Genomic DNA, 26,471 nt, shown 5'->3' with positions numbered 1-26,471 from the left:
CAGGTTGGCAACAGGAGTCAGCAAGTTCACTGGTGAGTCTAAGCCTGAAACTTGGCTTGAAGACTACCGAGTGGCAGTTCAGATCGGCGGTGGGAACGACGAGGTGGCCATGAAGCATTTGCCCCTCATGTTGGAAGGTTCTGCCAGGGCATGGTTGACTCAATTGCCTCCTAGCAGCATTTACACTTGGGAAGATCTGTCCCGAGTGTTCGTTAGAACATTCGAAGGGACTTGCAAGCGACCAGCGGGATTGACAGAGTTGCAAGTCTGCGTGCAGAAAACCAATGAGACTCTCAGAGAGTATATTCAGAGGTGGATCACTTTGCACCACACTGTGGAAAATGTCTCTGACCATCAGGCAGTATGCGCCTTCAAAGATGGTGTCAAGAACAGAGAACTGAGTTTGAAATTTGGTCGAACCGGTGACATGACCTTGAGTCGGATGATGGAGATTGCTACCAAGTACGCCAACGGCGAAGAAGAAGACCGACTCCCAAGCGGCAAGCACAAGCCGAGTCAGTCGGAAAAAGGAAACACCAGTCGGAAACAGAAGCGGAAGGCTGAACCGGCAGCTCCTGGAGAGGCTCTGGCCGTGACTCAAGGAAAGTTTAAGGGGAAACCAAAAGGATCCTGGAACCCCAAGAAGGTAAAGGATAAAGAAGGGAACGACGTGATGGATATGCCGTGTCATATTCACACGAAGAAAGATGAAGAGGGGAATATCATTTACCCAAAGCACACCACTCGCCAATGTCGACTCCTGATCCAGCAGTTTCAGGGAAAACAGTCTAAGGACAAGGAGAAGGAGCCGGACAAGGCCGAAGACAAAGAGGACAGTGAGGGAGGATATCCGCATATCAACTCCACTCTGATGATCTTCGCAGATGTGGAAAGCAGAAGTCGACTGAAAGTGATTAACCGAGAGGTTAACATGGTTGCCCCAGCAAAGGCAAATTATCTGAAGTGGTCTCAAACACCCATCACATTCGACCAATCTGATCACCCGACTCATATTGCCACCCCTGGGAGGCAAGCTTTGGTGGTCGATCCAGTTGTCGAAGGCACTCGACTGACAAAGGTGCTGATGGACGGTGGAAGTGGGCTGAATCTGTTATATGCAGACACGTTGAAAGGTATGGGCATTCCGATGTCCCGACTGAGCACTAGTAACATGAGCTTCCATGGAGTTATACCAGGGAAGAAGGCCGAGTCACTCGGCCAGATAGCTTTGGACGTAGTGTTTGGCGATTCAAAGCATTTTCGCAAAGAAAAGTTGACGTTTGAGGTCGTGGATTTTCAAAGTGCATATCATGCCATTTTGGGGAGACCAGCCTATGCACGGTTCATGGCTCGACCATGTTACGTGTACCTCAAATTGAAGATGCCCGGTCCCAAAGGTGTGATCACTGTCACCGGTGATAGGAAAAAGGCAGATGAGTGCTTTCAGAAGGGCTCCAAAATTGCCGATTCCCAAGTGACAGCGGTCGAGTTCGAAGAATACAAGCAAAACGCAGATCCGAGTGACTTGCTGCGATCCAAGAAGCCCGCCACAGAATCTGCATTCCAGTCGTCCGGTGAGACGAAGCCTGTTCACATTCACCCGACCGACCCCGAAGCAGCTCCGACCCGCATCTCCACAACACTCGACCCAAAATAGGAAGAAGCGCTCATCCAGTTCCTCCGTGAGAACTGGGACATTTTTGCATGGAAGCCCGCTGACATGCCAGGTGTTCCCAGGGGACTGGCTGAGCATCGCCTAAGAGTCGACTCGTCTGCAAAGCCAGTCAAAGAACATCTTCGGCGGTCCGCCGTCCAGAAGAGAAAGGCCATCGGTGAAGAAGTGGCTCGACTGTTGGCGGCAGGATTTATCCGAGAGATATTCCACTCCGAGTGGCTCGCTAATGTCGTCATGGTTCCTAAGAAGGACAAGTCGCTCCGAATGTGCATTGATTTCAAGCACATCAACCGGGCCTGCCCGAAAGATCACTTTCCTCTCCCTCGCATAGATCAAATTGTTGACTCGACCGCGGGATGCGAGAGGTTGTCTTTTTTAGATGCTTACTCCGGGTACCACCAGATCCGTCTGTATGGGCCCGATGAAGTAAAAACAGCTTTCATCACTCCATTCGGGTGCTTCTGCTATATCACTCCAGAAGCTGATGCAGCGTTTGCCGAGCTAAAAGCTCTGCTCTCCACCCAGCCGGTGCTTGCTGCTCCAATCAGCAAAGAGCCTCTGTTGCTCTACATCGCAGCCACAGGACAAGTCGTCAGTACTGTGCTAACGGTCGAGCGGGAAGAAGAAGGAAAAGCTCTCAAAGTTCAGCGCCCAGTGTATTATTTGTCTGAAGTCTTGACTCCATCCAAGCAGAGATATCCTCATTATCAGAAGCTTGTGTATGGAATATACATGACCACAAAGAAGGTTGCTCATTATTTCTCTGACCATTCCATCACAGTCGTCAGCGACGCTCCACTATTAGAGATTTTGCACAACAGAGATGCAACTGGTCGAGTGGCCAAATGGGCGATTGAACTTCTTCCCCTTGATATCAAGTTTGAGGCAAAGAAAGCCATTAAGTCCCAGGCAATAGCAGATTTCCTCGCCGAGTGGATCGAACAGCAGCAGCCGACTGAAGTTCACTCGGAGCATTGGATCATGTTTTTCGATGGTTCTAAGATGTTGAATGGTTCCGGTGCTGGGGTTGTCCTGGTTTCCCCCAGAGGAGATAAGCTCAGATATGTGCTCCAGATTCACTTTGATTCCTCCAACAATGAGGCAGAATATGAGGCCCTCCTATATGGGTTGCGCATGGCCATTTCACTCGGCGTCCGTCGCCTAATGGTCTATGGCGACTCGGATTTAGTGGTCAATCAGGTGATGAAAGAGTGGGACGTGAGAAGCCCAGCCATGACTGGATACTGCAGTGCAGTAAGGAAGTTGGAGAAGAAGTTCGAGGGGTTGGAGCTCCATCATATACCCCGACTGAAAAATCAAGCAGCTGATGATCTAGCAAAGATAGGTTCCAAGAGAGAAGCCATTCCGAGTGGTGTGTTCTTGGAGCATATACACACTCCATCAGTCAAAGAAGATCCTTTCACCGAAGAAACTCCACAGCCCAAGAGCGCCACAGATCCGACTGAAGTTGAAGTCCCAGCGGTGGTCGACTTGATCATGGAGGTTTTGGTGGTCATTCCCGACTGGACGATTCCGTATGTCGCTTATATCTTGAGGAAAGAACTTCCAGGGGATGAGGAAGAGGCTCGACAGATCGTCCGTCGATCTAAGGCCTTTACCGTAATTAAAGGACAGTTATACAGAGAAAGCGCGACTGGAGTCGGTCAGAAGTGCATAACACCAGAAGAAGGTCGACTCATCCTTAATGATATTCATTCGGGGACCTGTGGTCATCATGCGTCCTCTCGGACCATCGTGGCCAAAGCATACCGAGCCGGATTTTACTGGCCCAAGGCGAATGAGATGGCAAAAGAGATAGTGGATAAGTGCGAGGGATGTCAGTTCTACTCGAATATGTCGCACAAGCCTGCGTCAGCTTTGAAGACCATCCCACTCGTCTGGCCTTTTGCAGTTTGGGGGTTGGACATGGTCGGCCCTTTGAGAACAGGACGAAGTGGCTTCACGCATGTACTGGTGGCAGTCGACAAGTTCACCAAGTGGATCGAGGCTAAACCAATCAAGAGCCTCGACACCGGTACTGCTGTTAGCTTCATCAGGGAACTAATATTCAGATATGGAGTCCCGCACAGCATCATTACGGATAATGGGTCGAACTTTGACTCAGAGGAATTCAGAACCTTCTGCAACTCCCAAGGCACACGGGTCGACTACGCATCAGTCGCCCATCCGCAGTCGAATGGACAAGCAGAGCAAGCTAATGGACTGATTCTCAAGGGACTGAAGCCGCGACTGATGCGTGATCTCAAACACGCGGCTGGAGCTTGGGTCGACGAACTTCCATCTGTACTCTGGGGACTGCGGACCACGCCCAATCGGTCGACCGGAAGAACTCCATTCTTCTTGGTCTATGGAGCCGAAGCAGTCTTGCCGAGTGATCTTCTCCACAATGCTCCTCGAGTCGAAATCTACAACGAAGCAGAAGCTGAACAAGCGCGGCAGGACGCAGTCGACCTTTTAGAGGAAGAAAGGGAGATGGCTCTGATCCGGTCGACCATCTACCAACAAGATCTGCGCCGTTTCCACGCCCGAAATGTGAGAGGTCGAGCCTTCCAGGAAGGGGATTTGGTTCTCCGAGTGGATCAGCACAAACCACACAAGCTTGCTCCTTCTTGGGAAGGCCCCTTCATCGTCACCAAGGTTCTCCACAACGGGGCGTACCGTCTTTACAACGTCGAGCATAATATCGACGAGCCCCGAGCTTGGAACGCGGAGCTACTCCGCCCATTTTACACTTAAGTTTTATCACTCGGATGAGTTGCAATAAAGTACTTCTGTAGTTCATGGGTTTAGAAATAATTGTGTCATCACTTTTTATTTTTGTCCACATAAAAACTCCCCCTCAGTGGGTGGCTTAGCCGCGAATCCGTTTCGCCTAAGTTTGTAAAAATCCTACCGAGTGGTGAGCCAGACTCTCACTCGGAGGCTTAGCTGCGAATCCGTTTCGCCTAAGTTTATCAAAATCCTACCGAGTGGTAAGCCAGCCTTCCACTCGGGGGCTTAGCTGCAGTCCAAGGACTCGCCTAAGTTTATCAAAATCCTACCGAGTGGTAAGCCAGCCTTCCACTCGGGGGCTTAGCTGCAGTCCAAGCACTCGCCTAAGTTGTAAAAATCCTACCGAGTGGTGAGCCAGACTCTCACTCGGAGGCTTAGCTGCGAATCCGTTTCGCCTAAGTTTATCAAAATCCTACCGAGTGGTAAGCCAGCCTTCCACTCGGGGGCTTAGCTGCAGTCCAAGCACTCGCCTAAGTTTATCAAAATCCTACCGAGTGGTAAGCCAGCCTTCCACTCGGGGGCTTAGCTGCAGTCCAAGGGCTCGCCTAAGTTATAAATATCCTACCGAGTGAAGAGCAACCCTCTCACTCGGAGGCTTAGCTGCAGCCTCGTGCTCGCCTAAGTTTATCAAAATCCTACCGAGTGGTAAGCCAGCCTTCCACTCGGGGGCTTAGCTGCAGTCCAAGGACTCGCCTAAGTTTATCAAAATCCTACCGAGTGGTAAGCCAGCCTTCCACTCGGGGGCTTAGCTGCAGTCCAAGCACTCGCCTAAGTTGTGAAAATCCTACCGAGTGAAGAGTGATCCTCTCACTCGGAGGCTTAGCTGCAGTCCAAGGGCTCGCCTAAGTTATAAAAATCCTACCGAGTGAAGAGCAACCCTCTCACTCGGAGGCTTAGCTGCAGCCTCGTGCTCGCCTAAGTTTATCAAAATCCTACCGAGTGGTAAGCCAGCCTTCCACTCGGGGGCTTAGCTGCAGTCCAAGGACTCGCCTAAGTTTATCAAAATCCTACCGAGTGGTAAGCCAGCCTTCCACTCGGGGGCTTAGCTGCAGTCCAAGCACTCGCCTAAGTTTATCAAAATCCTACCGAGTGGTAAGCCAGCCTTCCACTCGGGGGCTTAGCTGCAGTCCAAGGGCTCGCCTAAGTTATAAAAATCCTACCGAGTGAAGAGCAACCCTCTCACTCGGAGGCTTAGCTGCAGCCTCGTGCTCGCCTAAGTTATAAAAATCCTACCGAGTGAAGAGCAACCCTCTCACTCGGGGGCTTAGCTGCAGTCCAAGCACTCGCCTAAGTTGTGAAAATCCTACCGAGTGAAGAGCGATCCTCTCACTCGGGGGCTTAGCTGCAGCCTCGTGCTCGCCTAAGTTATCAAAATCCTACCGAGTGGTAAGCCAGCCTTCCACTCGGAGGCTTAGCTGCAGCGTCGTGCTCGCCTAAGTTATAAAAATCTTACCGAGTGGAGAGCAACCCCCTCACTCGGGGGCTTAGCTGCAGCCCTGCGCTCGCCTAAGTTACAAAAATCCTACCGAGTGAAGAGCGACCCTCTCACTCGGAGGCTTAGCTGCAGCCCAGTGCTCGCCTAAGTGGACTAAAGAATAAGTTGATTGCGGTACAGGCACCTTGCTTTGAACCTGCAAAAGACATTCCGAGCCGAAGGCAATCACATTCAAGCGCCAAATTCAAGTTTGAATCGATATCTAAAAGAACCGAAAGTGCTCGGGCGTCAAGCCTGTTAAGGTTTGTCGGTTACAATTCCACTCAGCATACCGAGGCAAATTTAAAGTGTCGAGCCAGAAGAAGTTTTTTACCCCTCCTGTGGAGGGCTGGAAGGTGCAACAAATTCATCAAGGTCAATTCCGTCGGCGATCCGAGTGGCAGCTGCAAGGAAAGTCTCCATAAAGGACCTGAAGTCGTGCTTCTTGGTATTGGCCACCCGAAGGGCCGCCGGCTTCTCCTCTCGTACATCTTTGCAGTGGACTCGGGCCAGACACAGAGCGACATCTGCACCACACCGAGCCGAGGACTTCTTCCACTCCTGCACTCGACCAGGGATCGTGTTCAAGCGGGCCATCAGCGACTCAAGGTCATTCTGAAGTGTCTCCTCAGGCCAGAGCGTCGAGTCGATGCGAGATGTGGCGGCCTTCAGCCTTGCGAGATAGTCCACGACAGCTGCAACATGAGACTCCAGTCGGAAAACATCCATGGCAACTTCGTCGTTCACCGGAGAATTGACGGGGTCAAGGTTTGGCTCCAGTCGGCTGGTTTCCTCTTCAAAGTTTTGACAAAATTCTGCAAGGGTGATCACTAAGTCAAGGGGATAGTCGAATGGAAGAAGCCACAGTTGGAAATATTTGCCAAACATGGAGGTTTACCTTCAAGCGTAAGAAACAGCTTCTTGGCAAGGCCACTCAGGAAGGCCTCCAGTTCAGTTTTCTTCTCAGTCAATTTGCTGACTTGGTCGGTCAAGGCAACTTTGTCAGTTCTCAGTCGACTGACTTCCTTGTTGGCAATCCCAAGAGCAGTTTTCAGATTGGTATTGTCTTGTTCGAGCTTGGTGACTGAAGCTAACTTCTCGTCAGCAAGCTTGATCTTCTCAGCTAGCTCAAGGTCTTTCTTCTGCTGGGCCTCCCTTACCTTACCTGCAAGTTACAGCGAGATCAGATGCCGAAACAAGCAAGGGGAAAAGCAGTCGTCAGGGTCTCACCAAACATACCTTCGGTCTCCTCCTTTGCCTTTGTCAACTTCTCCTGAACCAGCTTCAAGCTCAGCTCGACTTGAGTATGTTTTTGTTCCAGCTCTGAGTAGCGAGCCACAAGATCACAGGAGTTCTGCGAAGAACCAATCGACTAAACGTCAAATGTAACTCACTTCCGAGTGAAAAAGGGAAAAACACACGTTTCTAAGACTACAGCCGAATACAAGCATTCGACCGTAGTCTCGGGGACTACACCCAGTGGGTGCACTCAGCGTGCCCCCACTAATCCTGTTGAAGACAAAGTCGACCAGTCGACCTCAAAAAAAAAACAGTGTGCGAGACGCATTCTCTAAGACTGTGATCAACTGCAAGCAGTCGACCACAGTCTCGGGGACTACACCCAGTGGGTGCACTCAGCGTGCCCCCACCGGTTTGCGAAATCCAGTCGACCAGTCGACTGACAGAAAGGTTGACATCATAAAGCCTAAGGCCGACTGCCAGCAGTCGACCTTAGCCTTGGGGACTACACCCAGTGGGTGCACTCAGCGTGCCCCCACCGGTTTGCGAAATCCAGTCGACCAGTCGACTGACAGAAAGATTGACATCATAAAGCCTAAGGCCGACTGCCAGCAGTCGACCTTAGCCTTGGGGACTACACCCAGCGGGTGCACTCAGCGTGCCCCCGCTAACACGGAGTTTATTCGACACACCCAGTGGGTGACTAATATAAATTCCGGAAAAGAAAAGTTTTTGGTAGCATATCCAACAGAACAAACAGCGGTCGACTGACCTGGACATTGCTTTGGAGGGCAGAACTGGCGTCATAAGCTGCCTGGCTCGCGTCCCGGATGGTCTTCAGCTGCTCCATCATGAGTCCCGCCTGGCGTATCGCCTCCTTCGCTGCGCCAGCTTGGTCCTCTGGGACGTGGTGCGTCATGAAGAGGGAAGGCTGCTGAACACTCGTCAGTGGATTCGCGAAGGTCACCGTGTGTCGAGTGGTGTTCTCTTCCTCCACAGTCAGAATTTCAGGCGCCGGCACATCCTGAGGCACCTTACTGGCGGACGCTTTCCGACTCCTCCTGTGCTTCAGCGGCTCTTCATCCTCATCATCATCAGGAAGATCGATAACAGTGTTGGGTGGAGCTGCGGAGAAGGATCAGGATCAGAGATCGCGAGTCAGTCGACTAAGAATGGTATTAAGAACACAGTACCTGGATTCGAAGTTGCTGCATCCTCCATCTCGTGGTCATCGGCCCGGGCCGAGGTCTCAGAAGTAGCAGCACTGCAACTCCAAAGGATCAGTCGACTAACCTCAGCGTCGACCAGAGATAAAGTTCGCACAGAATAAGAAAATATGAGCAACACAATTACCCTGATATGGTGGGGATGGACACCTTCATCTTCGGCAGGAGCTTGGTCGGCTTCGATGAGGCCGCCCTGGGCTGCTTCGGCGCCTTTTCAGTCGGCGCCGGAGAGGTGGTCCGAGGGCGCTTGGTCGACTGAGTGGCGGTCGCAACCCCCTTACCACGTTCGGTCGAAGGGTCGTGGACAAGCTTCGACCGCCTTTCTGAGCGCGGTGGAACGACCTCCTCCTCCTCTTCTTCCTCATCCTCGATGTCATCTTCATCACCTTCATCATCATCATCGTCGTCATCATCCCCTGCAGCATCCGAGTCCCATTCCTCCTCTTCCTGGCTCTCGCCCCCGCTCGCCTCGCCTTCCTCAGTCGAAGCTTGTGCCCCATTGGGCATCGAGTACAGCTCGGTGAAGGCCTAGCAGATGCCCAAACAAGGATCAGTCGACCAGTCGGCAGGGTTAGCAGAAATGAATACGACAAGGACACAATGGAAAGTAGAGCAAGTGTACCTTGTTTGGGTCGCTGTTGTGGTCGAGTGGAGGAATCCTTCTGGCTCCGCGCGGGTTGTCCCTGTTTCCGGTAACGGCTACCATCCATCTTTCCAGAGTGACATCGTCGACTTCTTCTGGATGGACTCTAGTCTCGTCTTCGGGCCCACAGTACAACCACATGCAGTGGCTCCGGAATTGAAGGGGTTGGATGCGACGCCTGAGGAAGACCTCCAGAAGATCCATGCCCGTCACCCCCTCCCGAACCAACTGCACCACACGCTCCATCAACATCTTCACGTCGGCTTTCTCCTCCGGAATCAGCTTCAGAGGGGAGGGCTTGTTCACTCGGTCCATGGTAAACAGAGGGAGTCCACTCGACTGCCCTGGCGTCGACTGGACCTGGCAGTAGAACCAAGTCGACTGCCAGCCTCTGACGGACTCGGGAAAGCTCATGGGCGGGAAGGTGCTATTATTCCTCACCTGAATCCCCAGGCCCCCACACATTTGGACGACTCAGGTCTTCTCATCACCTGGGCTCGCCTTCTTCACGGTCTGAGAGCGACACGTGAAGATACGTTTGAACAAACCCCAGTGCGGTCGACAGCCCAAGAAACCCTCACACATGGACACGAATGCAGCAAGATAGGCAATGGAGTTTGGGGTAAAGTGGTGGAGCTGCGCTCCAAAGAAATTCAAGAAGCCACGGAAGAAAATGCTTGGCGGCAAGGAAAACCCACGATCAACATGAGTGGCCAGAAGCACACACTCACCCTCTTCTGGCTGTGGCTGCCACTCCTTCCCCGGCAACCTCGCAGCTCCGTGAGGGATCAAGCCCTCGTTGGCCATGTCGAGGAGGTCCTTCTCCGTGATGGTCGACTGGATCCAGTCTCCTTGGACCCAGCCTTTCGGCAGGCGGGATCTGGACGAGGACCCTCTCCGGCTGGTGGATCTCCCCTTCGCCTTCTCCGATGCCGACGCCTTCTTGGCACGCTCCAGCGCTGCCGTCTTCTCCTTGGCCATGGTCGCCGGTGAGATGCACGAAGGGAAGTGGTGCGGGGGCGAGAGCGAGCACGCTGAGCAGGGAGGAAGGAAGCAGAGGGAGAGAGGGAGAATGCTGAGGCGCAGCACAGAAATCCTCGCCGGGCACATTTATAAGGTCCCTTCCGAGTGGCTGACATGTGGGCCCGGTCGATCTAATCATATCTGGGAGCAGTTATGGGGACTGGATACATGGCGAAAAAGGCGGCGCGGAGATCGAGGCGTCTATGCCCCGTCCCATCCGAACGCCGCGGTCTGCCCCGCTTCGCGCGCGCCCCCAAATTTCGCATCCCGCGGAATCCGCGAGCAACAAATCAGTCTGTCAGACGCGGTGTTTCCGGCGATCCGTCGCTCGGAGATCGTCGAAGCTCGAAAGATCACTCGACGCAAAAATAGAATGGATCGAGTCGACCGAAGACAAATTGCTCCCTATCAACGAAGAGATTCTCTGATCCAGAACAGCGCACAACTAGAGCGCAAAGGTTAATCGGAAACGACATCAACTCCTTCTTCACTCGAAGCCTCAATCCATTCGGGGGCTAATGATGGGGTTATGTACCTAGGGTAGGGTCATGGACCTGTTCCAAGTAACTTACCCTAGGACATCCCTAGAAGAGGTCGCCTTCCAGTCGACCAACGAGGATTCACTCGACTGGCCTGAAGGACTCGACCACGAAGACTCACTCGACCACCAGGAGGTCAAGAGGCACTCTGCACCGCAACGGCCTGTAATTAAGTAGACTTTATGATAGTAAAGGCACTTTATGTGGGGCGTTACCAGTAACGCCCCAGACTTGACTCACCTTAAACCCTCTCCTACGTGGGCTGGCTGGGGTCCTGGCGCACTCTATATAAGCCACCCCCCTCCACAGGAAGAAGGGTTCGGCACCTTGTAATCCATACATTCATAATCCACTCGACCGCCTCCGGGCTCCGAGACGTAGGGCTGTTACTTCTTCCGAGAAGGGCCTGAACTCGTACATCCTTTGTGTTTACAACCTCTCCATAGCTAGGACCTTGCCTCTCCATACCTACCCCCCACTCTACTGTCAGGCTTAGAACCACGACACCCGGAGATGTTGTTAAGAAGAAGGTCTTCCCCTTATCTTTGAGGGGAGATGCATCGACATGGTATAGGCTATGTGATGATATGAGGTCTTGGAATTACAAACGATTGAAATTGGAATTTCATCAGAAGTTTTATCTTATGCATCTTGTTCATCATGGTCGCAATTACATATATAATTTTTGGCCTCGCGAAGGAGAAAGCATCGCTCAAGCTTGGGGGAGGCTCAAATCAATGTTATATTCATGCCCCAATCATGAGCTCTCAAGAGAAATGATTATTCAAAAAATTTATGCTCGGCTTTCTGGTAACAATCGCACCATGCTTGATACTTCTTGTGCTGGCTCTTTTATGATGAAGACTATTGAATTCAAATGAGATTTATTGGAAATAATTAAACGCAACTCTGAAGATTGGAACCTCGACAATGGTAAGGAGTCAGGTATGACACCTAGTTTTGATTGTGTTAAATCTTTTATGGATACCGATATTTTTCGTAAATTTAGCACTAAATATGGACTTGACTCTGAGATAGTAGCTTCTTTCTATGAATCTTTTGCTGCTTATGTTGATCTCCCCAAGGAGAAGTGGTTTAAATATCATCCTCCCATAGAAGTAAAAGTAGTTGCACCTATTAAAGTTGAAGAAAAGACTATCACTTATAATAATCCTATTGTTCCTACTTCTTATGTTGAGAAACCACATTTCCCTGTTAGGATAAAGGATCATGCTAAAGCTTCAACTGTGGTTCGTAAAAGCAATATTAAAACATATTCACGTCCTGAGCAAGTTAAAGTTGAACCTAATATTGCTATTGTTAAAGATCTCTTGTCTGATAATATAGATGGGCATGTTATTTATTTCTATAATGAAACTGCTAGAATTGCTAACCCCCGTGATAAAGATAAACCTAGACCTGTGGTAGGCATGCCTGTTATTTCTGTTAAAATAGGAGATCATTGTTATCATGGCTTATGTGATATGGGTGCTAGTGCTAGTGCAATACCTATTAGCCTTTATAGAGAAATTATGCATGATATTGCACCTGTTGAGTTAGAAGAAATTGATGTTACAATTAAACTTGCCAATAGAGATACTATTTCACCGATGGGAATTGTTAGAGATGTTGAAGTCTTGTGTGGGAAAACTAAACATCCTGTTGATTTTCTTGTTCTTGGTTCCCCACAAGATAGCTTCTGTCCCATTATATTTGGTAGACCCTTCTTGAACACTGTTAATGCTACCATAGATTGCAAAAGAGATGTTGTTACTATCGGTTTAGATGATATGGCTCATGAATTTAATTTTTCTAAATTTAGTAGACAACACCGTGAAGAAGAATTACCTAGTAAGGATGAAATTATTGGTCTTGCTTCTATTGCCGTACCTCCTAGTGATCCTTTAGAACAATATTTGCTAGACCATGAAAATGATATATTTATGAACGAAAGAAGGGAACTAGATGAAGTATTCTTTAAACTGGAACCTATTCTGAAAAACAATTTACCTATTGAAATTCTAGGGGATCCTCCTCCACCCAAGGGTGATCCCGTGTTTCAGCTTAAACCGTTACCTGATACTCTTAAATATGCTTATCTTGATGAGAAAAAGATATATCCTGTTATTATTAGTGCTAACCTTTCAGAGCATGAGGAAGAGAGATTATTGAAAACTCTGAAGAAGCACCTCGCTGCTATTGGGTATACTATTGATGATCTTAAGGGCATTAGTCCCACTCTATGTCAACATAAAATTAATTTGGAAGAAGATGCTAAACCAGTTCGTGATCATCAACGCCGGCTGAATCCTAAAATGAAAGAAGTGGTAAGAAAGGAGATACTAAAGCTCCTTGAGGCAGGTATAATTTATCCTGTTGCTGATAGCCAATGGGTAAGCCCTATCCATTGTGTCCCTAAGAAGGGAGGTATTATTGTTGTTCCTAATGATAAAGATGAATTGATTCCTGAAAGAATTATTACAGGTTATAGGATGGTAATTGATTTTCGCAAATTAAATAAGGCTACTAAAAAAGATCATTACCCCTTACCTTTTGTCGATCAAATGCTAGAAAAGTTGTCCAAACATACACATTTTTGCTTTCTAGATGGTTATTCTGGTTTCTCTCAAATACCCATGTCAGCCAAAGACCAATCAAAGACTACTTTTACATGCCCTTTTGGTACTTTTGCTTATAGACGTATGCCTTTTGGTTTATGTAATGCACCTGCTACCTTTCAAAGATGCATGATGGCTATATTCTCTGACTTTTGTGAAAAGATTTGTGAGGTTTTCATGGATTACTTTTCTGTCTATGGATCTTATATTGATGATTGCTTGAGCAACTTTGATCGAGTTTTGCAGAGATGTGAAGAAACTAATCTTGTCTTGAATTGGGAAAAGTGCCACTTCATGGTTAATGAAGGTATTGTCTTGGGGCATAAAGTTTCTGAAAGAGGTATTGAAGTTGATAAAGCCAAGGTTGATGCTATTGGAAAGATGCCATGTCCCAAGGACATCAAAGGTATAAGAAGTTTCCTTGGTCATTGCCGTTTTTTATAGGAGGTTCATTAAGGACTTCTCAAAAATTTCTCGGCCTCTGACTAATTTATTACAAAAAGATATACCATTTGTCTTTGATGATGATTGTGTAGAAGCATTTGAAATACTTAAGAAAGCATTGATCTCTGCACCTATTGTTCAGACCTGATTGGAATTTACCCTTTGAAATTATGTGTGATGCTAGTGATTATGTTGTAGGTGATGTTCTAGGACAAAGAGTTGATAACAAACTAAATGTTATTCAATATGCTAGTAAAACTCTAGACAATGCTCAAAGAAATTATGCTACTACTGAAAAAGAATTCTTAGCAGTTGTATTTGCTTGTGATAAGTTTATACCTTATATTGTTGATTCTAAAGTAACTATTCACACTGATCATGCTGCTATTAAATATCTTATGGAAAAGAAAGATGCTAAACCTAGACTTATTAGATGGGTTCTCTTGCTACAAGAATTTGATTTGCATATTGTTGATAGAAAAGGAGCTGAGAACCCCGTTGCAGACAACTTGTCTAGGTTAGAAAATGTGCTTGATGACCCACTACCTATTGATGATAGCTTTCCTGATGAGCAATTAAATGTCATAAATGCTTCTCATACTGCTCCATGGTATGCCGATTATGCTAATTACATTGTTGCTAAGTTTATACCACCTAGTTTCACATGCCAGCAAGAGGAAAAAATTCTTCTATGATTTGAGGCATTACTTTTGGGATGACCCACATCTTTATAAAGAAGGAGTAGATGGTGTTATTAGACGTTGTGTACCTGAGCATGAACAGGAACAGATCCTACGCAAGTGCCACTCTGAAGCTTATGGAGGACACCATGCTGGAGATAGAACTGCACATAAGGTACTGCAATCTGGTTTTTATTGGCCTACTCTCTTCAAGGATTCCCGTAAGTTTGTCTTATCTTGTGATGAATGTCAAAGAATTGCTAATATTAGTAGACGTCAAGAAATGCCTATGAATTATTCACTTGTTATTGAACCATTTGATGTTTGGGGCTTTGACTATATGGGACCTTTTCCTTCCTCCAATGGTTATACACATATTTTAGTTGCTGTTGATTACGTTACTAAGTGGGTAGAAGCTATTCCAACTAGTAGTGCTGATCATAACACTTCTATTAAAATGCTTAAAGAAGTTATCTTTCCAAGGTTTGGAGTCCCTAGATATTTAATGACTGATGGTGGTTCACATTTTATTCATGGTGCTTTCCGTAAAATGCTTGCTAAATATGATGTTAATCATAGAATTGCATCTCCTTATCACCCTCAGTCTAGTGGTCAAGTAGAATTGAGTAATAGAGGACTCAAATTAATTTTGCAAAAGACTGTTAATAGGTCTAGAAAGAATTGGTCCAAGAAACTTGATGATGCATTATGGTCCTAAAGAACTGCATATAAAAATCCTATGGGTATGTCTCCGTATAAAATGGTCTATGGAAAAGCATGTCACTTACCTCTTGAACTAGAACACAAGGCTTATTGGGCTATTAAAGAACTTAATTATGATTTTAAACTTGCCGGTGAGAAGAGGTTATTTGATATTAGCTCACTTGATGAATGGAGAACCCAAGCCTACGAAAATGCCAAGTTGTTTAAAGAAAAAGTTAAAAGATGGCATGACAAAAGGATACAAAAGCGTGAGTTTAATGTAGGTGATTATGTATTGCTATACAACTCTCGTTTAAGATTTTTTGCAGGAAAACTTCTCTCTAAATGGGAAGGTCCTTACGTTATTGAGGAGGTCTACCGTTCCGGTGCCATAAAAATCAACAACTTCGAAGGCACAAATCGAAGGTGGTGAACGGTCAAAGAATCAAACTTCATATCTCAGGTAATCCCATAAATGTTGAAACCAATGTTATTGAAACCGTAACCCCGGAGGAATTCATAAGGGACACTTTTCGGAACGTTTCAGACTCCAAAAAGGAATAGGTATGTGGTACGGTAAGTAAACCGACTCCAAAACAGTTTTTAAGGCAATATTTCTCCGTTTTGGAATATTTAGAAAAATAGAAAAATAAGAAGCAGTCCGGGAAGGACACGAGGGCTCCACGAGGGTGGAGGGCGCGCCCTACCCTACTGGGCGCGCCCCCTACCTCGTGGGCACCTCGTGTGCTCTCCGGACTCCTTTTTCGTACACAGCATGTATTTTGGTCGGTAAAAATTCATTATATAATCTTCCGGGGGTTTTGACTCCGTATCACGCAAAAATCTCCTGTCTTTGTTTCGAGCTGTTTTTCTGACAGATCTAGATTATCATGGCGTCTCCAAGTGCTCCCAAGGACAAGTTCTTTGAGAAGGTCATCAACCCTTACCTCGCGCAGGTGCAGCGACACCCTCAAACCATTGAGATGCGTGATGGGTTGCAGCACATCCGTGATGCTGAGGGACCGAAGGGGACCGGAAGCGTGGAGACGAGGCTCAAAGCAATGGAGCAACAAGTTTTCAAGTGTCAGGGGATGGTGGAGCGTGGACTCAACTCCAACCACATGATGATCGCAGAATTCACCAACAAACACAAGCTGGATGCCGACAACATCGGGGAGACCATCTTCAAGCTTCACGAGAAAATTGAGCACCTTCAAGCTCAAATTTATGACCTGCAAAACCAAAACTATGAGTATGAATATAGATTCAAAAGGATGAGTTTGGCTGCAGATTTGAGGATCCCGGAGACTCGGTCATCTTTCTATGATGGTGAGCCTATGCCTTGGAAGAAGGACGGCAAGCCTACGCCATCAACAAAATCACCACCGTCTCCATCAACAAAGAAGAATTGAGTATCTGGTATGGGCACTCCACTTGGCAACTGCCATGCTTGGGGGAGTGCCCCGGTATCGTATCACCATCACTTTTATCTTTACCGTTTTTCTTAGTTTGATCCTTTTGGTAATATCTTGATCTAGTAGAATAAAAGTTCTTAGTATGATCTAGTTGTGAGTTTTGCTTTATTATCCTTCCATGTAATCAAGTACGTGAGCTATATAATAAAGATTAGTGTTGAGTCAAGGGCTTGATTATTTTTCCATGATCCTAAGTGAATAAAAGAAAAGAGGAAGAAATAAAAAGAAACAAAGAGATCATATGAGTCTTATGGAGACTGATGAGCTCACATAGAAAGAGTATGATGAATAAAAGTTGTTGAGGGTTGGCAAACACAGTTTTGGTCATTGTTGCAATTAATAGGAAGTAATAAAGAAAGAGAGGTCTTCACATATAAATATACTATCTTGACATCTTTTATGATTGTGAGCACTCATTAAAATATGACATGCTAAAGAGTTGACATTGGACAAGGAAGACAACATAATGGGTTGTGTTTTCTTACATCTGAGATGAATTATATTGTCTTGGATCTTCCAACATGATGAGCTTGCCTTCCCCCCTCATGCTAGCCAAATTCATTGCACCAAGTAGAGATACTACTTGTGCTTCCAAATACCCTTAAACCAGTCTTGCCATAAGAGTACACCATATCTACCTATGGATTGAGTAAGATCCATCAAGTAAGTTGTCATCGGTGCAAAGCAATAAAAATTGCTCTTTAAATATGTATGACTGATTGGTGTGGAGGAAATAAGCTTTATACGATCGTGTGATATGAAAGTAATAAAAGCGACAGACTGCATAATAAAGCTCCATATCACAAGTGGCAATATAAAGTGACGTTCTTTCGCATTAAGATTTTGTGCATCCAACCATAAAAGTGCATGACAACCTCTGCTTCCCTCTGCGAAGGGCCTATCTTTTACTTTTATCTCCTACATTGCATCAGAGTCATGGTGATCTTCACCCTTCCTTTTTACACGTTATCCTTTGGCAAGCACAGTATGTTGGAAAGATCCTGGTATATATGGCTAATTGGATGTGAGTTTTCATGAACTATTATTGTTGACATTACCCTTGAGGTAAAACGTTGCAAGGAAAAATTATAAGCCCCTATCTTTCTCTGTGTCCGATTAAAACTCCATACCCATAAGTATTGCGTGAGTGTCAGCAATTGTGAAAGATTATATGATAGTTGAGTATGTGGACTTGCTGAAAAGCTCTTATATATTGACTCTTTCCTATGTTATGATAAATTGCAATTGCTCCAATGACTGAGATTATAGTTTGTTAGTTGTCAATAAAGTTTATGATTCATACTTGAAAATTGTGATTGAATTATTACTCTAGCATAAGAAACCATATGACAAGAATTATATAAGTTGTTGTTCTAAGAATGATCATGATGCCCTCATGTCTGTATTTTATTTTTATCGACACCTCTATCTCTAAACATGTGGACATATTTTTTGATTTCGGCTTTTCGCTTGAGGACAAGCGAGGTCTAAGCTTGGGGGAGTTGATAAGTCCATTTTGCATCATGCTTTTATATCAATATTTATTGCATTATGGGCTGTTATTACACATTATGTCACAATACTTATGCCTATTCTCTCTTATTTTACAAGGTTTACATAAAGAGGGAGAATGCCGACAGCTGAGATTCTGGGCTAGAAAAGGAGCAAATATTAGAGACCTACTCTGCATAGCTCCAAAAGTCCTGAAACTTCACGGAAGATGTTTTCCAAATATAAAAAAAACTTAGAGCAAGAACTTCACCAGGGGGGCCACACCCTGCCCACGAGGGTGGGGGGCGCGCCCCCTACCTCGTGGGCCCCCTGGTGGCCCTCCGGTGGCCGTCTTCTGCTATATGGAGTCTCTCGATGGGAAAAAAATCATAAGCCATCTTCTCGGACGAAACTCCGCCGCCACGAGGAGGAACCTTGGCGGAACCAATCTAGGGCTCTGGCGGAGCTGTTCTGCCGGGGAAACTTCCCTCCCGGAGGGGGAAATCATCGCCATCGTCATCACCAACGCTCCTCTGATCGGGAGAGGGCAATCTCCATCAACATCTTCATCAGCACCATCTCATCTCAAAACCCTAGTTCATCTCTTCTATCCAATTCTTGTCTCCAAGTCCGGGATTGGTGCTAGTAGTGTTAATTACTCCTTGTAGTTGATGCTAGTTGGTTTAATTGGTGGAAGATCATATGTTCAGATCCTATATGCATATTAATAGCCCTCTGATTATGAACATGTTTATGCTTTGTGAGTAGTTACTTTTGTTCCTGAGGACATGGGAGAAGTCTTGCTATTAGTAGTCATGTGAATTTGGTATTCGTTCGATATTTTGATGAGATGTATGTTGTCTCTCCTCTAGTAGTGTTATGTGAACGTCAACTACATGACACTTCATCATTATTTGGGCCTAGAGGAAGGCATTGGGAAGTAATAAGTAGATGATGGGTTGCTAGAGTGACAGAAGCTTAAACCCTAGTTTATGCGTTGCTTCGTAAGGGGCTGATTTAGATCCATATGTTTCATGCTATGGTTAGGTTTACCTTAATACTTTTGTTGTAGTTGCGGATGCTTGCAATAGAGGTTAATCATAAGTGGGATGCTTGTCCAAGTAAGGGCAGCACCCAAGCACCGGTCCACCCACATACCAAATTATCAAAGTACCGAACGCGAATCATATGAACATGATGAAAACTAGCTTGACGATATTCCCATGTGTCCTCGGGAGCGCTTTACATCATATAAGAGTTTGTCCAGGCTTGTCCTTTGCTACAAAAGGATTGGGACACCTTGCTGCACTTTATTTACTTTTGTTACTTGTTGCTTGTTACAAATTATCTTATCACAAAACTATCTGTTACCACTTATTTCAGTACTTGCAGAGAATACCTTGCTGGAAACCGCTTATCATTTCCTTCTGCTCCTCATTGGGTTCGACACTCTTACTTATCCAAAGGACTACGATAGATCCCCTATACTTGTGGGTTATCAATCACCATGATCTTGCGTGTGCGTAGGAAGTTTTTTGAAATTACTACGTTCCCCAACAGGCACTCCTGGAGATCATGGCCTGCAATACGGTGAATCTTGCAATATGGACCGTCGGTCTTCTCACCGGAAGCTGCCACATGACCGCGACAACCTCCTTGCCGGCATCTTCGATCTTGGGCTTCTTGCCGGCATTTCCTGATCCTTTGACAGCCAAAATTGCTTTTCCCTTGAGCTTGTGATTGTACTTCCAGCCCTTTTTCTTTGGAGTGGATGCGTCATCATCTTCTGAGTCAACAGAAGCTCCTGCATCCACTCCGGGGAGTCACCTCCCTTCCTCAGTGCGTGCACACTTGTCGGCTAGAGCGTATAGCTCGGCAATATCTTTCACTTTCTTGATGCTCATCTCCTCTCGCATCCTCCGATTGCACACGTCAATGTGGAACACGGCAATGACAACAGCGGGGTGAACATCAGGTATGTTATGATGCATGCGACTAAACCTCTCTATATACTTTTGAAGGGGCTCACCATCCCTCTAGGGAAGCACATGGAAATCGTTGGGCTGACCAGGAAGCTTATGGCCTCCATGGTAAGCACCCACAAACTGATGGCATAAATCTGCCCAGGAGGAGATGGAGCCCTCCGGCAAGTTCATCAGCCAAGACCTCACATTGGGATTAAGCGCCAATGTGAAGTAGTTGGCAAGAACCTTCTCATTTCTTCCTCCAGCAGCCTGCATAGTGATGGTGTAGATGCCGAGGAACTTGGATGGGTTGAGCTTGTCGTCATACTTATCCGACAATTCCGTCTTGAAGCTTTGAGAAGAGGGCCAGCGAACTTGCCGTGACTCAGGGGTGAACGTTGGGCAGTCTACATCATATGGAAAGCACCCAAGGACCCCGGCGTAGGCATGTTCGCTGCCGGCCCTGCACGGTCATCTGACTGACAGCGTGCTTCTCGGTGCCGCTCGATGGTCATGCGCGCGTCTTCTAGTTGCCGATCTTGCAGTACTCGGAGTTGATCTTGGCGGCTACATGAATTAGACGACCCCATGGACACCTCGTCCTGCGCGTCAGTACGCCTCACTTGCTGCTGATGTTGAGGAGGAGACTGCACTGTTGGTGCAGCGTCTCCCACGCTCGCAGGACGGCCTTGCCGGCATTGTAGATTGCCGCTGTGAAGGTCCCGCCTGCTGTGGTTCGTCACTGTTGGCGAAGCTGATGAGGCTCTGGATGGTGGCCCTCCACTCATCCATCTTCTTCGTCGCATGAGGAAAGTTCAGCAGCAACTGAGCTTGTGCCATGGCCTCTGCCGGCGTATTTGGCATGACTGGGTGCGAGGAACAAGAGACGCCTGGACTCCCGACAGAGCTAGAAGGAGCTCCATCTCGCTCGTGCTGCCGCTGTCGACTTTTGCCAGCAGGTTGGCATGGTGGCTGCCCGTGAGCATCTTGGGAACGATACTCAGGGTTCTTATCTTGACGTCGCTCGGAGCCGCTGATGTCTTGAGAAAGTGTGTCGCGCCCATCTTTCGGTGGCTCAGGCACGTGCTTCGCCGCGTCATTCTTGGACGTCGTAGCACCACCCTTGCATGTAGCGACTACGGGATCTTGGCTCGCACTAGTGTGATGGCTAGGATCATCGGAGCGACGAGGAAGTTGGCCGCCTCCACATCCATCAGCCGCCGGTGTCTGGGATGGCAACTTGGATGTAGATGGTGTAGCAGCGGTCGCGCCCTTCTTCTTGGGCGCCATGGATGATGAAGGTAGCGCCTAGACTATTGGAGCAAATTCGTGCACGTGATCCCCTACCTTGCGCGCCAAGGATGTCGATGTACGACAATCTTTGGGATTGGCAAGATCCCTTTGTGGCTTGGTTGTGGGAATCAACGTACACAAAGAGCAAATCCAGCAATACAAACACACAAGTTTACCCAGGTTCGGGCCACCGTCAAGCGTAAAACCCTACTCCTGCTTTGATGGAATTGATGTGTGGAAAATGCGCCCGTTACAAGAGAGCACAAGCTTTCCAACAAGATGCTCGGGAAGTGCAGCTACGTAGTGCAAATGGGAATGGTGTTGACCCTTCTAAAGGTTGCCATGGGCCTCCTTTTATAGATGAAAGAGGCTACCACAATGGCAAAAAAATACAGAGGCAAATAGTGGCTATAGTGCTATCATACCTAATTATGACGGATTAGGACAAAAGCAATAAATGCCCCGTTAGGTGTCACGCGAATGCCGGCAAGGTTGTCCATCTCCACCTGTACCGCTCACCCAGCTACCTTCTATTCCATTGACACGCCACTCAGATGGGTGTCAATAAAGTTGTTCTTCAGCTACGGTGTCGTCACGTGCGTCGACAAGCTTCACCTAACCTCCTGCCCGCTCGACGCCTGTTGGCAAACTCTTGTCAACTGCCATGGTGGAGCGATGGATGGGAGCTCGCCGGCTCGAGGCCTTGTTGCTGCGTTGCCTTGTCGGTGCCTTGCTTGCCGGCTACTTGAGTCTTCATCTTCAGTACTTCTTTAGTACTTCTCTATGACCTGCCTCGAGGTCTTCTTCATGGTTTTTACCAAGTCTTGAGTGTTGATAAAGGTCATCCTCCGACAAGCCCGTACCGTCAGGAAGGCTACAACTGTGTGTGCATAAATCAGGGTATAGACACCCATGTTTAATACACCGACAAAACCCTTGCCCTATCTTACCCTAAAAATGACCAAGATCGATAGCAAGAGGACAAGGACAACACTGTTGCACTTGGTCTAAAGGTAACACATTGCCTTGCTTCGAGCATATAACTACCCTCCTTAGCACGACTCAAGCTCCCGCCGGACAACCTTATTATATGTATGATTATTTTCTTATGGGGAGTGGGGACCCTAATAGTCCCGTTCCCCAGTGGTGGATGGGTGTGGGAAAATTTGATTATTGATCATGTAAATGGGGATAGGAATGAGATGGTGGGAACATAAGGGGATGAGGATGTCCGAGGGGTCCCCACAATCTCAGGTTGGGAGGGTAGGGTCCGGGCAGGGAGCGGCGAGTAATTTTCACTTTTTATAAAGAAATAATATTATTTTTTCTCCTTTCATCCCTGAGCTCATTTTTGTTGCTCTCTTCATTGTTTCAACTTGAGACTCTTTTCTCTTTTACTAGAATTGTTGCAAAACAGTTTATTGTTCATGATTTTTTTTTCTGCTGCTGTTGTGATCTCACTTTTTCCACGACTCAACTGCACAATTTTATATCTTCAGTTTCAAACAAAATAAAGACCGGCAAGAAATTAGAAGAAGCTGGCCAGCATGCCTGGGAATAGGATGTTTGGTAAAGGTGATAGAAATCCATAAGCAACAGAGATGAAGACGTAATCAAGAACATAACACAATAAGTGGCAGAAATCAAGAAAAACACGAATAGTCCACATTGACAAAGAACGCATGAACTAGAGCATAAGGTGACCGTTAACTACATTATTGCAATACTGGACTGGTATCACATTCCACCTATTGGAGGTACAACGCACAGCCCAGTCCAGCCTAAGCCAAACATCTCATAAGACAGTGGTCTCTTACATGTTCATACAATCCCTTCGAAGGAAATTGCAGAATATTTCAACCTGACATAACACTCGAGCTCAAAAGCAACACTAGAGCAGAACCCCACGGCCAGAAGCTTTCACCCGTTCCTAGTTGAATCCTGCGTGCATTTGCAAACATTGCACAAGGCACACGTCAGATCTGCGACCTACTTACTTGTACTGTAACTAGGTTCTGAATCGACTGGGAGAACCTACCAAGTTTGAGGTCCAGGCCGTTGTTCAGCGAGGTGGATCCACCTTCAACGACCTTGAGGCTCTGAGCATGAGCGAGCTGTGGATAATAAAATTACATAAACATAACCAAATTGTAGCTGGATTGGTCGTGAGAAGCACAAAATATCATGAACATAAAACTCGTGGACTGATAAACATTCTTGAAAGAAACAAAGTAAAAAAATGTAAAGAAGTTTACATGTGCCAAAGCATAGTACTTCCTCTGTAAAGAAATACAAAAGCGTTTAGATTACTAAAATAATGATCTAAACGCTTTTATATTTGTTTAAGGAGGGAGTGTACTAGCTAGCTGTCCAGTTCAGATAGGCTTGGGCAGGCTACCCTGCGGTGCACGTAGGCTAGCCTGGCCTTAGCCTCACGCCGTTGCTTGCAGGGAGTGAAAAGTTATTCCACCTCCAATGTAAAGAAGCTGCAATGAACGGGTCTACGTGTTGTAGGTCGGTAGGCTTTGTGTCACTTCGTGCCTTGCAATGGAGCACTCCATTTACTGAGCGCTACCATGAGTAGGGCGAGCACGCCTCCTCCTCTTGATGGAGGCTCATTTCGGATGGAATCCTATTTTTTCTAGATGGGAAAAAGAAACGCCTATTTTTGCTACGGTCTGTGTATATCCAGGCATCTATACCAAGGTCCTATTCCATGGAACAGTCCCTCTACAAGTACGTACGGATTAAATTTCTTGACTTTTGTTCTAGAAACAGTGTGATCTATATGGCGCCCGTTTTTCAACCATAAGGATCTACTAGTGCTAAAAAGGAGTACAATAGTAAGCCTTTTTGCTTCGTTTGGGGCTCTCCAATTCAGCAACACTAGCAAAAAAAGGCTCAGGTTAAAACTAAGCACAACCGGGGCATCATCATGGAACCCTGCCACCGATGGTCATGCAACTATAAATCACCACCAGTTGCTACTTCAACTAGTACTACTACTACTATTGCTTCAGATTCATTGAAGGGTTTCAAATCTTCTGACTGGGTACTGTTTTTGTCCTGTGTGGTTAATAATAACACTAATGATGAACGCCGCAGGAACTTGGAAAGAATCTATAGAAGCGCTCACCTTGTCACACAGACCGTAGCGCTCCGCTTGTTTCCCCCTGATCTGCATGCAGCACGAAACAAAACACTGAGTCGCCGCTAAGTAGAAAATACGCAAAACGAGTCGATCGAAGAGGGGTACAGCACACACTCACCATGTTCTCGAGGTAGCTCATCTCGCCGCCGATCTTGCGGTCCTTCTCGGAGCGCACCTTGTGCATGGCCGCCTCCAGGTTGTGCTCCAGCGCCGCCAGCGACGGCACCGTGTACCGCTCCCCGTCGTCCACCGTCATGAACCTAGAGACAGATTAACACACGGCGAGTTCAGAACAGGCGCAGCGCAGCCACGCGCGCTGTGGCCGGCCATGTATGTATGTATGCATGGTTACCTCAGTTCCTTCTCCAAGAGGTCGCACATCTTGGCCACCTTCTCCAGCTCGCGGCGCCTCTCCTGCTCGATGCAAAAGGGGGCCTCTGTCAATCATCACTCTGAATCGAAGCATTGCAAAGTACTCACATACCTGGCGGATGTCGGACCAAACTTTGGTGTGCGTCGAAGCCTCGTACCTCTCGACGAACTCCTTGACACTGCCAAAGAACAAGAGATGCGTGAGCAAAGCATGGGCGGGCGTACAACCAAATCAGCACATTTAAAGAGAGGTTAACTGAGCGGGTAGGCGGGTGAGGCGGTTGGCTTACGAGGGGACGGTGGGCGCGAGGTACTGGTAGAGCTTGCCGGAGGCGGAGAAGAGGAGGAGGAGGAGGTCGGCGTCGCAGAGGACGGCGAGCTCCCGGGCCTTCTTGAAGAGGCCGTCCCTGCGCTTGTAGAAGGTGGACTGGCGCTGCGTGGGGTTGTCGATCCTCTTTATCTCGCTGCGCCCTCGCCCCATCTCGCCCGTTTCCCCCCCTCCGGCAGGCAAGGCTTCTTCCCAAACTCGCAAACGCGCAGCGGAGCAGGGGCCTTTCCGTTTCCGAGACCTTGCAAGAATAGGGAAAGGTTTGGATTGCCCGCGCGAGCGACTAGCTCTCTGCTCTACTGTGCTGGTGAGTGGAGGAGAGGGATGTAACAGTTGCTGCTTGTTCGGGGTGCTGGTAGTTGGCCTTGGCCGGGATGGGTTGGGTTGGGTTTTTTCTGGTTTAATGACGGGGTGGCCCTCCGAAGTAAGACAAGATAGTCTAGTCGCGTGTCAGGCCTGGCTTTGCTTGCTTTTCTGCAGGCGTGGGAGGGAGCAAGGCTGAAACGACGGAAACGTGTCGACTGTCCTCCACCACAGTGGATGCGGCCAGGGTGGCCAAATTCACTGTTTGATCTTTTTCAAAACCATGCTTTCTAAAAAATTTGGGATCTGATCATTTTCCGTATATCATTATCCTTAGCGATAGGGTGAGGGAGGCTTATGCGAGATCTATGAGATTGATTTTTTTTTTTGAAAAAAATGTATACGTTCAAACATTCTCAAAAAAATTGTAGACATACATCAGTGTTTAATGTACAACCTCAAAAAGTTTCAGCTCCTAATTCAACTCATATTAATAGAAATAAAAAAAAGACAAAATCAAATGTGAATAGTGTCAAAGTACTATTCACCAAAAGTTGTCACTGCTCATATTCAAATTTGTCTTTTTTTGAATCTCCAAGTGTACATCGAATTTTGAGTTAATTTTTTCCGGAGTTGTGAACATACGCCACACGGATGTTGGCAAATAACTTCAGTTTTTTTAATGTCTAAATATGATTCTTTGGGGGGTTGATCTCATCTAAATGTGAGATCTCATACAAGTCTCCCCCGTGATAGGGTAGCACATCCTACCGCTTAGGACTCTGGCGGTAGGGCTTACCTTCGCCGTCATGCTCGTTTGGTGTGAAAAGATCCTACTGCCAAGGTCCTTGGCGGCAGGGACATGCATGCAATTATTATAGAGGCATACATGTAAAAAACCAAGGTGAAGACCCCACCATCAAGAACTATGGCAGTAGGGTAACACAACCTACTGCTAAGGACCATGGTTGTAGGGTCTTTTCCACACCAAATGGTCGTGACGGCGCAGGTAAGTCCTACCGCCAGACATCCAGTCGG

The 26,471-nt window shown here is 47.2% G+C and overlaps 1 protein-coding gene across 1 annotated transcript; it reads right to left on the bottom strand.

Moving 5' to 3' along the window:
• Positions 1–22,922: 22,922 nt before the first annotated feature.
• On the bottom strand, positions 22,923–25,508 carry LOC123062016 (MADS-box transcription factor 32). The gene is made up of 7 exons (XM_044485318.1): positions 25,093–25,508; positions 24,915–24,981; positions 24,783–24,844; positions 24,549–24,690; positions 24,416–24,457; positions 23,318–23,393; positions 22,923–23,220 (listed from the first exon to the last, which is right to left on the bottom strand). Exons 1-7 carry the CDS (start codon positions 25,281–25,283, stop codon positions 23,210–23,212), a joined length of 591 nt encoding a protein of 196 aa, XP_044341253.1. The 5' UTR covers positions 25,284–25,508; the 3' UTR covers positions 22,923–23,209.
• Positions 25,509–26,471: the final 963 nt, after the last annotated feature.

Source organism: Triticum aestivum, chromosome 3A, assembly GCF_018294505.1.
Source record: "Triticum aestivum cultivar Chinese Spring chromosome 3A, IWGSC CS RefSeq v2.1, whole genome shotgun sequence".
In the NCBI taxonomy this organism is placed as follows: domain Eukaryota; kingdom Viridiplantae; phylum Streptophyta; class Magnoliopsida; order Poales; family Poaceae; genus Triticum; species Triticum aestivum.
The sequence above is the reverse complement of the archived record's forward strand: the minus strand, read 5'-3'. Positions and strand labels throughout refer to the sequence as shown.